Source organism: Phyllostomus discolor, chromosome 5 (assembly GCF_004126475.2).
Source record: "Phyllostomus discolor isolate MPI-MPIP mPhyDis1 chromosome 5, mPhyDis1.pri.v3, whole genome shotgun sequence".
Lineage (NCBI taxonomy): Eukaryota > Metazoa > Chordata > Mammalia > Chiroptera > Phyllostomidae > Phyllostomus > Phyllostomus discolor.
In genome coordinates, this window is record NC_040907.2 from 56844187 (window position 1) to 56858879 (window position 14693).

The 14693-nt window shown below is 38.6% G+C and overlaps 1 protein-coding gene across 1 annotated transcript in view; it reads left to right on the top strand.

The window, feature by feature from the left end:
• Window positions 1-14693, top strand: part of ST6GALNAC3 (ST6 N-acetylgalactosaminide alpha-2,6-sialyltransferase 3) — a 494049-nt gene that overhangs the window by 292019 nt on the left and 187337 nt on the right. The window contains exon 3 of the mRNA XM_028513558.2: window positions 3713-4122. Coding sequence (XP_028369359.1) covers window positions 3713-4122 — 410 coding nt within the window. The remainder of the gene's footprint in view (window positions 1-3712; window positions 4123-14693) is intronic.

The window sequence follows — 14693 nt, forward strand, 5'->3', positions numbered from 1 at the left end:
CATTCGTAGCACTCTGCTCAATTACATATTTGTTACTTAAATAAAAGGCTGCTGTTCCCATTGTTTGCCCTCAAGTTGTTAGTCAGCTGGTGACCCCATAATCTGCACAGCTGCAGCATCCCAATATGTTGTCATGCAACAGATTGTGATGTCTTAATTGATCACTTTTAGGGGTTACAACTGTCAAGTGAAACCAGTATGCTGATTCTTATTAGCTAAATTAAGTCTTGTTATTACAGTAGAGCCAGCTAATTTTCTCTCATGGCTGGGAAATCCAATGCAAATTGCTGCATTTTGCCGATTAGAACACATCAAAGGCATTTTCTTGATATCTTCCTTTTTCCTTTTTAATTTTTAAAAACTTTGTGTAATTCATACCCCCACCCTCAAATGCTTTCATTATACAGTGAAGCAACTTCTTGGAACAATAAATTGAACATAACTTACCCACACCATATGCATCTTGGTGATGAGTTTGAGTGTGCCATATGACACACACAATTTAAATCAGGCATGATTTGCATGATTCTGGGTGAGTTTGGAGGACTCAGCTAAGTGTAATGGATGTCGGGACCTACTGCAAATCACCTAGCAGAAAGAATATTGTGTACTTCTTATCACCCAAAAGATTGTAGGCTTCTAGATACTTGAGGAAGGGTCTTAGATCAATGCTCGATGCCAAGAGACACCTTCTTGTGCTTCCATTTGGTCATTAGTAAAGTTTTCACTATAGCACCAACTTTTAAACCCCATTTTCAAGTGTTCTAATATACTTGCCTACCTTGAGTGGACCTATTCTAATCTGTGCCTGAACTACATGATACCCGCCTTAGTTCAGAAATCGTACTGTAGCAGGGGTGATGGATATTCCCCTTGACAGCAGTTTTAACCTACCTCATAAGTGGACCATTGTGGGCTGTACAAGTCCAGTTCTTTTGAAATTCCTAATTCTGACATCTCAAATAGAAGCTTTTCTCTATCATATTTTATAGGTGTACAATGAAAACTAAATCAAAGAAGTAAAATTAAATTAACTTATGACTGTTAGCATTCAAAATAAAATGGGAAGCACAAATATGTTCATCAAAGCAGTTTTTTTATAATACAAAAAAATCCAATAGTAACTAAATGCCTAACAGTAGGCAACAGGTACATTGATGATAAGCCCATTTAATGAAATATTGAGTAGGCATTAAAAATATCTCTAAGAACTATTTATTGACATGGAAAAGCTTAAGGTGTGAAATCAAATGCAAAACAAAGTTGCCAAATTGTATAAATGGTATTTCTTGACCTTTCTAAAATATATGTAAGAGGAGGAAAATACAACAAAATATTGTAGCAACTGTTGAGTGGTACAAATATGAAGATTTTTCATTCTTTCATTCATTTTTTTGTGCTGCAGGCAGCTCAAATCTAACGGGTCTGGGAGTGAGCTCCTCTTCCTCCCCAGCCCTGCTCCTCCCAAAGCCTTTGTTTTCCGGGTTAAAGGCAGCTCCAGTCTTCCAGTTGCTTAGGCTAAAAATCAGAAGTTGTCTTTAATGATCTTTCTCTCACATCCTATGTGCCATCTACTGGTCAACCTAGTAGGATGTACTTTCAGAATATTTCCAGAATGTGACCTCCTTTGCTACCTCCCTGTTACCCAACTTGTTCCAAGCTACTGTCTTATCTTGCCTCTACTGTGACAGTAGCCTGCTCTGTCGTGTTCTGTCCTTGCCTTTTTGTGTCAGTTTTCCACATAGCAGCCAAAGTTGGTAAAACGTAACTTAGATCAGTCACCCCCTTCCTCAGAGCCCTCGGATGGCTCCTCAGTTGAAGATCCTATGTGACTTCTCCCCTGTCATCTTTCTGGCCTCGGTACCCTTGCTCGCCTGTGTGCTCCACCAGACTACAGTGCTCTCTTGATTGTTCCTCCCTTACCTTGGGAAGTTGGCAGTGACTTCAGCTTTCGCTTTGCAGGAATACCTTTTTCCCCCCAAATATCTAGTAGCCAGTCCTCTTCATTCAGGTCTTTCCTCAAATACCTCAAATACCGTTTTCCCCCTGAGGCCTTTACTGATCACTCTACCAACACACACATGCACACACACACTCTAACCCCCTTTCTTGCTTTAACATTCTCTACTTAGCACCATTGCCATCTAACAGGTACCATGTGGATTTGCTTATTGCCTGTCTCCCCCTAGCAGGATGTAAACTCTTTGAGGAAAGGGATATTTGTTTAAGCTTTTCACAGTGGAGTCCCCAACCCCTAGAGCAGTTTCTGGCACATAGTAGCTGCTCAATAACTTTGTCAAGTCCCAACTATTGATAGGAAAGATGATCTGTTACAGTTGTGTGATAATTATCCTGGTGACTTTTCTGAGGCAGTTTGCCTATCAGTTTACCCGCAGAGATTGGACCTGTTGGTCTGTTGGTGTATTTCTTCTAGACTGATTTTATCTTTTTATCTAAATTAACAACTCTAGATGAATTGGAAAAGTCCTTTTCTTTCCTAATATTAAATTCAATGTTCAGACTCCTGATAAATTATTTTAACTTAATTGCTTTCATTACCTAATTTAACTACGATGTTTTGAGCTCCTCTAGTATTCCAGGGACTTCTGGAGAGTTTTGTTGAAATGAAGACAAAGATTGACTCAACTCTTACAGACTTTACTGTCTAGTGCACAGACATAATCAACAATTGTGTCTGAGTGTGAGAGGAGCCACTGACCAATAGGCACAGTGAAAGTCCAGGAGCAAATGTTGGAAACAAAATATGAAATCTCACAGAAGGTATATGAGCAACATGTGTATCAACAAAGCACATTGCTCTTTCATTACTGCTTTAAAAAATAGGGTGCCTTTTCGTCACGTGGGAGGGAATCAGCAAAAGGGACTTAGCTTTGGAGGAAAGAATCAAAGAATAATGGGAAAGGCAGTGGGTTCAGAGTAAGAAGATCTAGATTTGAATCTACAACTGCAGTTTAAATCTGTCTGCAAGTCCTAATAGCTGGCGCTTAACCTCTGAGTGTTTGTGACCTCATTGGTTAAAAAAAGGGAGGTGGGTGGTTAGAGTAGCTTTGGAAACTATCACTGCACAGGCCTTGTCCGAGTTCATAAAAGAAGCCTTTCCTTATCCATCTGGAATAAACAAACACAAAGGACAGGCAACTTGGGGGTACAAAAAAGTTTTTAAGGGTTTCTCTGTAGTATTTTTGCTAGCCTGAGTCTTGTCTTAGGTAGCTCTGGTTTGCTGAATTTTTCATGTTTTCATCAACTGCTATGTAACCATTCATGCATATAAGTAAAATATAGAATTGATGCCTGGATATATTCCTTTTACTTTCTTTTTAGTCATCACCCTTATTAAAGAGATCAAATCTTTTCCTATTTCCTTATTTCATTTGAAATTATGGTTTTAATGAAAACTCATCATTTAGAATGGAAAACAAATGGCAATTTTTCCATTTAACTTTAAACCAACACAGGAGATAGAAATTAAAATTATTTAACCATCTGTACTCACTTTTTAAAGTGAAAGGATGCACCTGGCTTGATAACCTGTGACAGTCACTTTAGGGCTGGTGAATACATTTCAGAGACCCTCCGGCACTCAGCACTCATACACATTTGAATTTTCTGTTTTCCCAGAGAAACTTGTTTGAATAGGTGGACCTTACTAATTTATGTTTCCCCTCCCATCTTGTCTCTTTCTGTTTTTCAGCCTTTACAACTGGACTGTGACCTTTGTGCCATAGTGTCAAACTCAGGCCAGATGGTCGGCCAGAAGGTGGGGAATGAGATAGATCAGTCCTCCTGCATTTGGAGAATGAACAATGCCCCGACCAAGGGCTATGAAGAAGATGTTGGGCGCATGACGATGATCCGAGTTGTGTCCCATACCAGCGTTCCTCTTTTGCTAAAAAACCCAGATTATTTTTTCAAGGAGGCAAACACTACTATTTATGTTATTTGGGGCCCTTTCCGCAATATGAGGAAGGATGGCAATGGCATCGTTTACAACATGTTGAAAAAGACTGTTGACATCTATCCAAGCGCCCAAATTTATGTCACTACCGAGAAGCGCATGAGTTACTGCGATGGAGTTTTCAAGAAGGAAACTGGGAAAGACAGGTGAGTCCTCTGAAAAGCAGCCTTATTGTCCTTTATGCTAGATCTTTGCTGAGTCCTTTTGTCAGCTATCAAATGAACAGAATCATTTTTCAAACTGACTGCTATGTATTTCTGACCATTAGGATGACTTGATGAGCCAGTAACTAGGTCCCATTAATTCCACCTACACTATCTTCTGTTCTCTCCATTTTGATTGGATTAAGTCTCAAAAAAACACTGGATTCTTTCCCGAGATATCTTTATCTTTGTTCTTATTTAGCTCAATTTGCTATTGACTTAATTGAGTTTTAGCCAAAAGTTCAAAACAGAAATGTTAAGGAACTATAGGACCTAAACTCCTTTGCAAGTGATGGCAAAAATGTACCTGAGACCACAAAACAAACAGGCTATGGATTTTCTAGTAAGATTGTCTAGCTTCATGCATGCATTTAGACCCTGTGATCGTGAGCACCATAACATGGTATCTAATATGTTAATCACATTGAAAGTATGCATTACTTAAAATCGTTAACTGCAGATTCTTGAAGAGAAGTGGAGGTACTATTTATGCAATTATTAAAAAATCTATTTGCATTTTTCATTGCATCCATTTTCCTGAAGCATTCCATCAACCACCCTGCCCAATTCCTTTTCTTGAGGCCAGTTTGCTGTTTTTCTCCCGCTCCTTACCTCTTCTATCTCCTCTTTCTGTCTCCTCTTCCTCTCGTCTCCCACAGAACTCAGTGGTCATCATTTTTCCTTTCTCTTTAGACAGGTAATGAGTATATGGGAGAGAAGTAGAATTATAAGTCAATAGCTCTTAGTTTATATACCTAGTTCTAATAAAGAACTGTTGAAGGACAATATTGAAAGTAATTGCTGAAGTTTTAAATGAGTGGTGAATTTTGCTACCTCATGTAATACCATAGATAAATCAAGCATTGACTATAATTCCAATATTAACATTTTGATTCCTCAAAACATATACCTTTTGCCCTTCAATGCTATAAAATGTAAACTTTTAACTTTTGGTGTATGTGCTTGTAGGGGGCAGTTTCTAATGTCTCCAGGTACAATTTTAATGCTGATAATTATTTTAAGATCTTATCTCCTCTTGACAATGTAGGTTTAATTTAGTGTTTTCTACTTCTGAGTGCCAAAATGCACAGCTTCTAATGAAATGCAAGACAAATATAACCATAACACTGTCCCCTTTTACTGTTAGAGTTAACAAGGAGAATCCCAATGGTTAGATTTGAATCAGTGTAGTGTAAGCTGTCGCAGAGACCGGTGGTAGAGATAAAAGGAGGAGGCATGTGCTTCAAAGAAGTAATCTCACGTGCAGCACCATTCTACATGAATATGACCATTCTCAAGGGGCTTTGGAAATGTTTGGTCTTTCACTAGCCCTGAGCAATGCAATTAATTAGGTATGTTTGTTTTTCTCATTAGGCACAATTAGCACTTGGGTATCCCCCAGTTATAACTGGAAGTCCTAGAACCTCTTTGGGGTATTAGAGAAGAACTTAGCATGTCGTTGGTTTCTATGTGTTTATATCGAATTGGCTTTTGCTGTGAGCTCTCAGTAAGACAGCACTGTCTGGGGTGTGTGGCTCATACAACAAGAACTGGGAGAGAATAGCTTTGGAAGACTCATCTGCCTGTGGTGAGAACTATTTGCATAGTGGGAAAAAGCTCACCTCGTAAAACTGATTTGCAGGTATTGGTCAATTGGTAGAGTTACCAAAATAAATATAGAGGATAAAAACTATGCTAGTGTTTTAGAAATGAGCAGAATACATAGTTTCGGTAAAATCTGGTTTACAAAGACTGATCAAAATGACCTCAACAGTTGCTCTCGCCATTATGATTTAAATCTGTAGCCTAACTTTAGTTGTGCAGATTTTATTGTCTAAGGATTTCTTATAGTAACTTGCTGTTCATTGCCAAATTTTGAACAAGAATATTTTTTAACCTTTTATGAAAGGAAATGTCAAACTCATAAACTAGAGAAACTAATGGTCTAATGAACCTCTGTATACCCACTGCTCAGGCTGAATATCTCTCTCTCACTCTCACTCACTCTATTATTTTAAAAAAAACATAATCACTTGTTCTATAGAGCTTTCTTCAATCTAGATTTTGCTGATTGTACCCCATGATATTTCTTTTATGTTGATGTTTTTATATTGAGGCTTTATTACTAGGCTCAGGGTTTTTTTCCCCTCCAAGACCATTGGACCATTGGGTGATACTTTTATCAAGAGGAATACTGCCTAGTTTTCTCTTTTAATGTAAGCTGTCATTAATGATCATGTCTCGGCCCAGTAATTAATTCATGGGGGGTTGCAAAATGGTGATATGTTGTCATTTCTTTTTCATTTATTTGCTGATATACTTTACAAAGAAAAACGTGCCTTCATTAATCATTTGGTTACAATGAGATAGTATGTCTTTTTTATTTATCAACTTTAAGACATTGGTTCCCTAGCATCACTTAAAACTGACCAGTAAGTTTATTATTATTAATATTCACATTTTACTTATATACCTAAACATATTTGACATATTTCAATTCACTAAAATTATGATATTTTATTCAAATTAACATATTTTGGGCTGTGGGAACCTCTTCAAACTGGCTTTTGAGTCCTTTTGAAATGTCTTTCGTAGTCTTGAACAGCTTTTTTGCTTCCTGGTATTATAGGATATTTCATGCTCTTCTTGTACAAATCATGATACAAACCTGGATGCAGACTTCTCCTTCTAGTGTTTAAGAGAGTGCATAATCTTGGTGCTATGGGTGCTTTTTGATACTAGTCTGCTCTTTGTTTCTTGGTCATTTCATTGAGCAGAGCTAATGTATAAGCAACATATTCTGTGTATATCATTTAAAGATAAAATCACTCTCAGGTCAAACTGAAACTTCTAATTCAAATCCAGAGCTGCCAAGTTTTTATTTAACCCAATGAGTTGTACAGCTGTTTATTTTTTTGACATGTTGACAAGCATAGGTCCTCAAGACACCAGTGTAAATCACTCATCTGCCTTATCCCACAACACACATACAACAGTCTTGGAATGAGAATAACAGCACAATCAGCAATGTGATGACTATAAGCACTTCAGATTATTTTGCACCAAAGAAAACATTTTCTTAAAGCTTCATTTTTTAAAGATTTTATTTTCAGAGAGAGGAGGAGGCAGGGAGAAAGAGAGAGAGAAACATCAATGTGTGGTTGCCTCTTTTGCACACCACACTGGGGACCCGGCCTGCAACCCAGGTATGTGTCCTGACTGGGAATTGAACCAGTGACCCTTTGGTTCACAGTCCAACACTCAATCCACTGAGCCACACCAGCCAGGGCAAAAAAGACATTTTAATGGCAGACATTCATGTGGGTCCATTTGTGCAATTGTGTGTTGGTTATATCCTACTAATAAGTCGTAAATATTTTTTCCTAAGTACATGAGAGTACCTGGTATACATCATTGCAGGAACAAGGAAGTCAGGAAATAGGGGTGTCCATTTAATTTAACATTAAATTGACAAAATAGTTATAAGCTATTTTGATTTTCCTGGACTTATGGGAAATTTTTAGCAAGGGTTCATTTTTTTCATTGAGTCTTTAATGGAGAGGTTATGTCACCATTATGATGCATAAGTTTTAGAATTTTTAAAAATTGTGTCCTTAGTAGTTAAAGTGATTCATTATAGGTAAATGATTAAATGGAGTTTCTCAGAGAACTCCAAATTGCCAAATACTTTCTAAAAAAAATAGTAAGCCTCTCCCTCACTTATGGTGGTAGTTGTTTTTATTTTGTTTTAAGGGATTTCTCATTGAGAAAACATGAAGTAGTATGAGAATTATGTACACTGTTAAATTTCTTAAAGTGACTTTAAACCAACTCTTAAGCATATTGGAATACTTTTCAAACCAAATGAAATTTAATTTGCTTTCTTATCAGTTACTGACTAAAATTATTTGTCTTCTTAATTAGAAAGGGTGACCTTGTTGGAAAGGCTGGGGGAGAGGGGTGGCGGAAAGGGAAGGCTGTTTGCCTTTCCCTTCTTCAGCTTCTGGGGCCCAGCTTCCTTTGGAATTCCAGGTCCTTTGAGCAGTGGGCACTTTTACATTTTCAATTAGCAAACATTTTGTGGGGAGACAACAACCTTCAACAAACCAGAAAGCTTCGGAATTAAAAGTTTTATATTCCAAATAATCTGGGCCAGGATGGATCTCTTTTTCCTCTTTGATTGGTATGCATAGATAATATTACTTTGCTGACATTTACACATTTGCATTCATACACTTTAAGACTGACATACCCTAGAGGTGCTGTAGGGCTGCCAGCGATACCTGATGCCACACTCAACACTTGAAGAATATGATTCTGGGCCTGGCACAAGTGTGAACTCTCCTGGAGCAGCAACACAGAGCCCATGTGAGAGATTCTGCTTACCTGTGGGCAGGTAGGCAGTTGCAGCTTGCATCCCACTTTAGAAGTACGCTGGCAAATGCATGCACATTCTTTAATCAAATAATAATTGAGAAAGATATAGTCCCCATTAAAAGTGCAAAGCTAATCCAGGGCTGATAAAGGGCTCTGAGCTGCCCTAAATGCGTCTTAATTAGCTGGCACCAGTGTGGCTCCACCTTCAGGGATGGGTAAAATTAATGAAAGTTAGCAGCACATTCATCAGTGTTTCAAGATGTTAGGGCTTCAGGTACAGACATGAGAAGGCAGAGAGTTACTCTTAAGGACTATTGAGGGAAAAAGATACACAAAAGTCACTTTCAGAAAGCACTGTCAAAATGCAGGAAAGCAATGGGTAAATATCGAGATGGCTGCATGGCTAATCTTTGCCTGAATGCTTCATCCATTCCCACTCAATTTTAAGGAGAGAAAAAGAAATCAGTGATGTGTCATTTCTCACTACCTTCTGTGGGAGACAGTTTTGTCATCTGGCGTGGGTTTTAAGTGCAGCCTAGGTTTCGCTATCTCAGCTTGGATAGTTTGAAAGGTTTTTGTGCCACTATGTGATTGACTTTAGGGATTAAATTGGCTCACATACCTTACGTTTGCACACATTTAGTAGTTTCTAGTTTTTAGTGGGAAGAGGTTTCGTGCCTTTCTCCTGAAAATTTGGGCACTCTCTGAGTCCCCTCTATCAGGGCACATGGCAGGCAAGCTGCCTCCACAAAAGCGGTGCAGCAAAGGGGAGAGGCAAAACAGGAACAAAAAACTGTGCTAGCCCAGGTCAGCCACAAGACACAGAAACCTGACTGGTTCACTTGAAGAGGTACTATCGCTGTACCTGGACTCCAAAAACTTAGACATTACTTCTGACTCAGAATAAACAGGTACTAACACCAGGAATGCCTGGACCAGGAGGAAATAGGCAAAGAACAAAATTTCTTGGATTGAAAGACAGACAGGACACTACTAAAAGCAGTATTTGTTTCCCTTTTCTTTCCTTTGGAAGGCAGCCTTTGGAAATACATCTCAGCACTACTTTGAGAGCAGTGTTGACATACCTCTCTGTGAAAATGAATTAGTGTTCCCACCCGGCTAATGTATTTGGGAGGAACAGGAAGTTCACGCAGCAGTCACAGGCAGGCCCGTAGGACTTCTGAGTCAAAAAGCGTAATAAGGTATCTGGGGCTGTGTTTCCACCCTAACAAGCATTGGGAAACGGGGGACTTCCCCTTTCCCATCATTCACCATGGCATCCAGTCACCTACATTATTAGATCTCCTCTATAACACACATGTACTGGAAATTAAAAATTCAGTACAAAAGGGGAAAGGATCTGTTTTAATCATGACAAGGTGGCAAGGGGGTTTGTCATTCATCAAGGTATCCATACTAACCTGTCATGTGTTTAAAAGTGCACATATGCACACACATGCACACAGGCTGAAACTACGGTATATCTCACAAGACGGCTTAGTTTAGGGTTAAAACAAGAGAAGCATCTACGATTCGGTGACCATATTTTCAAAGGGAAGGCTGTGCAGATCCTGGTTGTAGGAATCAGGGCTGGAACAAGCCATCTACTCAGGGAAACAGCGTTCTCCTGGGCCCGGAATGTGACCTGGCACAGCACTAGACATGCAGCCAGGTTACACTGTATAGAAAGTCCCAATGGACAGACCTTTGTGTGAAACATCCCCTCGATGCTGAGGCTTTTGAACACTGCAAAGGATGTAAAACTCAAAGGCGAGTGGGCCTGAAATTAGAAGCCTCATTAGAATATGTTCATACTTTTAAAGTTAAGAAAGGCTTTAAAGGCTTTTTTTTTCTTTTTTCTTTTCCTGTTTGTTTGAAGTCATGTGATGAATCTCTTCAGTCAACTTATTTCTTTCTATAATTTGGGTATTTTTTCTCCTTCAATTTTTTAAAAAGTGACCATATCTATCTCCAAGTTTATGTCAAAATTAAGAATAATTATACACTTGTCCTTAAAAAAATATGAGCCAGGGACAGTCTCTTTCCTTTTTCCTTGATTCTTGCATGCCTTGATTCTTTTCTTTTAAGATTTTATTTGTTTGTTTATAGAAAGAGAGGCAGAGAAAGATCGCTATGTGAGAGAGAAACCTCAATCAGTTGCCTCTTCCCCTGATCAAGGACTGGGCTTGCAACCCAGGCATGTGCCCAATCGAGAATCCAGATGGCATCCTTTTGCTTCGTGGGGTGACACCCAATCCACTGAGTCACACCAACCAGGGCATGTGCCTCGATTCTTGAGTTTGCTGTTTTGAGACTTTTCATCCTGTATTGTGCCTTTCTTTTTATACCTCAGTACTTTTCAAACTTGAATGTGCCTACAGTTCCCACCTGCTGATTCAGGCGATTTGGGGTGGAGCCTGAGAATTTGTATTTTGAACAAGTTCCCAGGACCGGCGAATTTTATTTAAGCTACAGATGACACTAGAATTGTGCTACTTTAGATTGCTTTGACTTGCACTATTTTAGGTTGCTTTAAAGGAAGGGACAAGGCAAGTTTCTTGTTCCTTGAACCAGAGAAATTCATAAGAATAACTATTTCCAATATAGCCTTATAGTTGTATCCTAATTTTGTCACTTTGCCCTGTTTCTGGCCATTTAAGCATGTTGACCGGAAGTCAACAAGGGACTTATTTATCTGACCTTACCGTGTTTATTTGTCCACTTCTCTCATTGGCAGCACACTTCTCGAGGACAGGAGCTATGCCCATATTCATTGTATCCCCAGACCTAACACAGTATGGTTTGCCAACCAAATACCAAATGTGTCGTTTACACCCTGCTTCTTTCAGCCACCTGTCCCACAGATAGTTCAGGTTTTCTTGAAATGGCCACAGCAATACCCCATTTTCTTTTCTCTTTCTTTTTTCACTACTGCTGAACTAGTTTAGGCATTCTTTGCCTGTTGCCTGGGAAGCTACGAATGCAGCCCTGCCTCCACATCTTTGCAGAAACTGGTTCCCCTGTGTAAACTGCACTTCCTCCTAGCACCGTACACGCACATGCACCTTGGGAACCAAATCAAATGTTACCTTTTCCATGAAGCCTTTTGCAATATTTCTAATTCTAACTTTATATTTCCTTCTCTGAAAATCCATAGTGTTTGGACTTTTTAAAAATAGAAATCATTGCTCTCTGCCATGCATTATGCCATTTATGTGTTTCCAGAGAGTCCATGGACTCTTTGAGGGAATACCAGCTCTTATTTGTTTCCCCAGAACCTAATGGAATGTCTGACTCTAATAGGTATTTAGTAAATATTTGATGGATGGATGTATAAATAAGTGAGTAAATGAGTTAGAGAAATAATATCTGATAATTTTTTTAAGCCTACAAGTCCCTTTGCCACCTGTGAATTTCAAAAACAGTTTTCTTCAGTCTTGGGGTCACAGCAATACCAAACAAAGCAAGTTCTAGGATTGGATTTTGATAGAAAAGTTTCCACAGTTCTACTCAGAGAGACTGCGCCTTGCTCTATGTTACCAAAAGGTTGGCAAATCTATTACCTTCTGTAGAGATTTTGTGGACTGGGCACTGGGCTTTAATAAGTCACTGACAGAGCCATTCCTCAAATACAGGTTTCCATTTGAGTTTCACTTCGGTGGCAAATCAGCTTCCAAGATTTCACTCACAATTCTGTTAGCTGTCAGTTGCCTGGTGAAAAAACAAATCTAAGCACCCCAACCCAAGGTTATACTTTTGGCCTCAGGAAGCAAATACAGAAACCACCATAGAAGGCAGAAAACAAGGCCCAAGTAACAGAGAACTGATTGTTATCCAACACTATCTTCTAATTGTCTTCAAGAAAACAATTTCTTCTTTGTTAACAAATGAAGTAACTTGCCTTAGTGAAAATACTTCTAAATAACTTCATGATGAACACAAAGAAAAAAATGGTAGCAATGTTTTCTAACCCAATGCAGAAACAGTTGATGAATTTGTACATAGACTTAGAGGCAATTAATGAAAATATTGTGACATAATTCAGATCATGTCACTCTTCTACTCAAAACCCTGAGATAGTCCGGTTTCCCTTAGAGTAAAAAAAGCACAAGTTTTCACAATGATTTACAATGACTTCCAGAGTGATCTGACCTCTTGTTTGCTCTCGAACCTTCATTTATTAAACTGCCTTTGTGCTCACTCTCCTCCAGCCACACAGACACATAGTTGTATCTTGGGCACACCAGGCATGCTCCCTCCTTCAGCCCTTCACTTCAGCTCTCTGCCAGGTCACCCTTCCTTCCCATATACCACATGATCCTCTCCATCATCTCCTTCCAGCCTTTGCTCATTTGCCGCCCACACAATGGGGTCTACCATGTTACTGCTTAATAGTGAAATCCCCACTTCCCATAACCAGCATTTCCAGTTCTCTTTACCTGATGCTACTATTCTTTTCCCCCATAGCACTGTTTACCTTCTCACTTTATAATGTACTCTCCTATCTAATCATGTATTGTTTTTGTCTATCTCCCCAGTAGGATATGAGTTCCTTAAGGGTGGGATCATTGTTTGTTTTTGTCACTGATATATATGTAGTGTATGGCATGTAGTAGATATTTAATATTTTCTGAATGAATGACCAAGAGATGGAGAAACAATTAAATAAAGGATTCAGGCAAACTTGCAAAACTTGTCTCAGTGAGCCCACCAAAGTAGTTGAAAAAGAAGAAAATGCATATGTTCAGAAACCATGCAGTGAAGGTAAGAGTTTAAGGCAATTTGTTCTGCCGATGTTCTATAAAAAAAATACTAGGATGATAGCTCTCCCTCATAATCAGAGAGATCATCATGTCACTAAACAAAGTGGCCTGCATGATTTTTATTGTTTAGCTCAATTAAACAGAATTGTCCAAATTGGCTAATTTATTTTGTATCCAGCATAAACAGTAAAAATCTCTGATTTTTATTTGGTTTGGTAGAGCAATTGTTTCCAAATAAAAGCCTATATCAGAGTCACCTCAAGGGCTGGTTACACCACAAATTGCTGGGTGCAACCTGAGAGGTTCCGAGTTGGTGGTTTGGGGGCAAAAACATAGGGTGTGCATTGCTAACGGACCCCCAGGTAATGCCGCTATTGCTGCTCCTGAGACCACATTTCAAGAGCCGCTCTGGTAGAGAAAGATTTGAACATGTCAGGAACCATATTTAATTCTTTTGAAACTATTTAGTTTTATAATCTTTGTATTATTGCTGTAGTGTTATGTGAACATCTAAAATTATTTTTATTATGATTATTTTTTAATGGTGAGGAATTTTTAACCTCCTGCAAAAATCCTTCTGCAGCTCTGTCATTTTATTCTCCGTTTTCTTAAGATCTTGCTCCTTCATACTCATGCCAGATGGTGTTGCTCATTAGCTTATGAGGAAGTGATGCTTTATCATTCTAGACAGAGAGACAAATCATTCTGTTCTCTGATTTTGAGTCAAGAATCAACATTTGGGTGTATGTTCAACCTACTATTTGCTTTGCAATATTGCTCATTAGGTATTTATTATCCTGACAATATATGAGCGAGTCATTATCCCTCTGTCATGTATTTCTTTCGAGTTATATTCACTGGAAGTTCATATTGGCACTGTGTGACAATTGCTTCATAAAAGCATTACCTCCACTAATACGTACTTCCTCCTTTGCCTGAATTATCTGGGTGAGGTGGTTATCTGGGAATTATGTGCATAAAATAAAGATACTGGATAATATGTCATTCTCTGACTTAACCATGTTCCAGATGGGTCACTGGGACAATCGATGTTACTGACTTGTGAGAACAGTAAAACTTTAGGACAAAAAGTAACATTCTGACCAAAGTCATCACATTCTTCTTCATTCATTGCATTCATTATATGTTTTCCTTGTAAAGAAAGCAAAATGAGGGAAGCATAAATTTAATGAAAAGTGTAAAATAAAATAAAACAAAACAAAGCAAAACTGGAAACAGTGAGACGCTGGCAAGGTGCTGGTGAAAGTTTTCCCATGTGAAGTGGGGACCTGGTCTGTAAGAAAGTAGCATATTTAAGATATTTAAGTCTTGGAGGAAAAAAACACATTTTAAAACATTTATAATTTTTGCTAA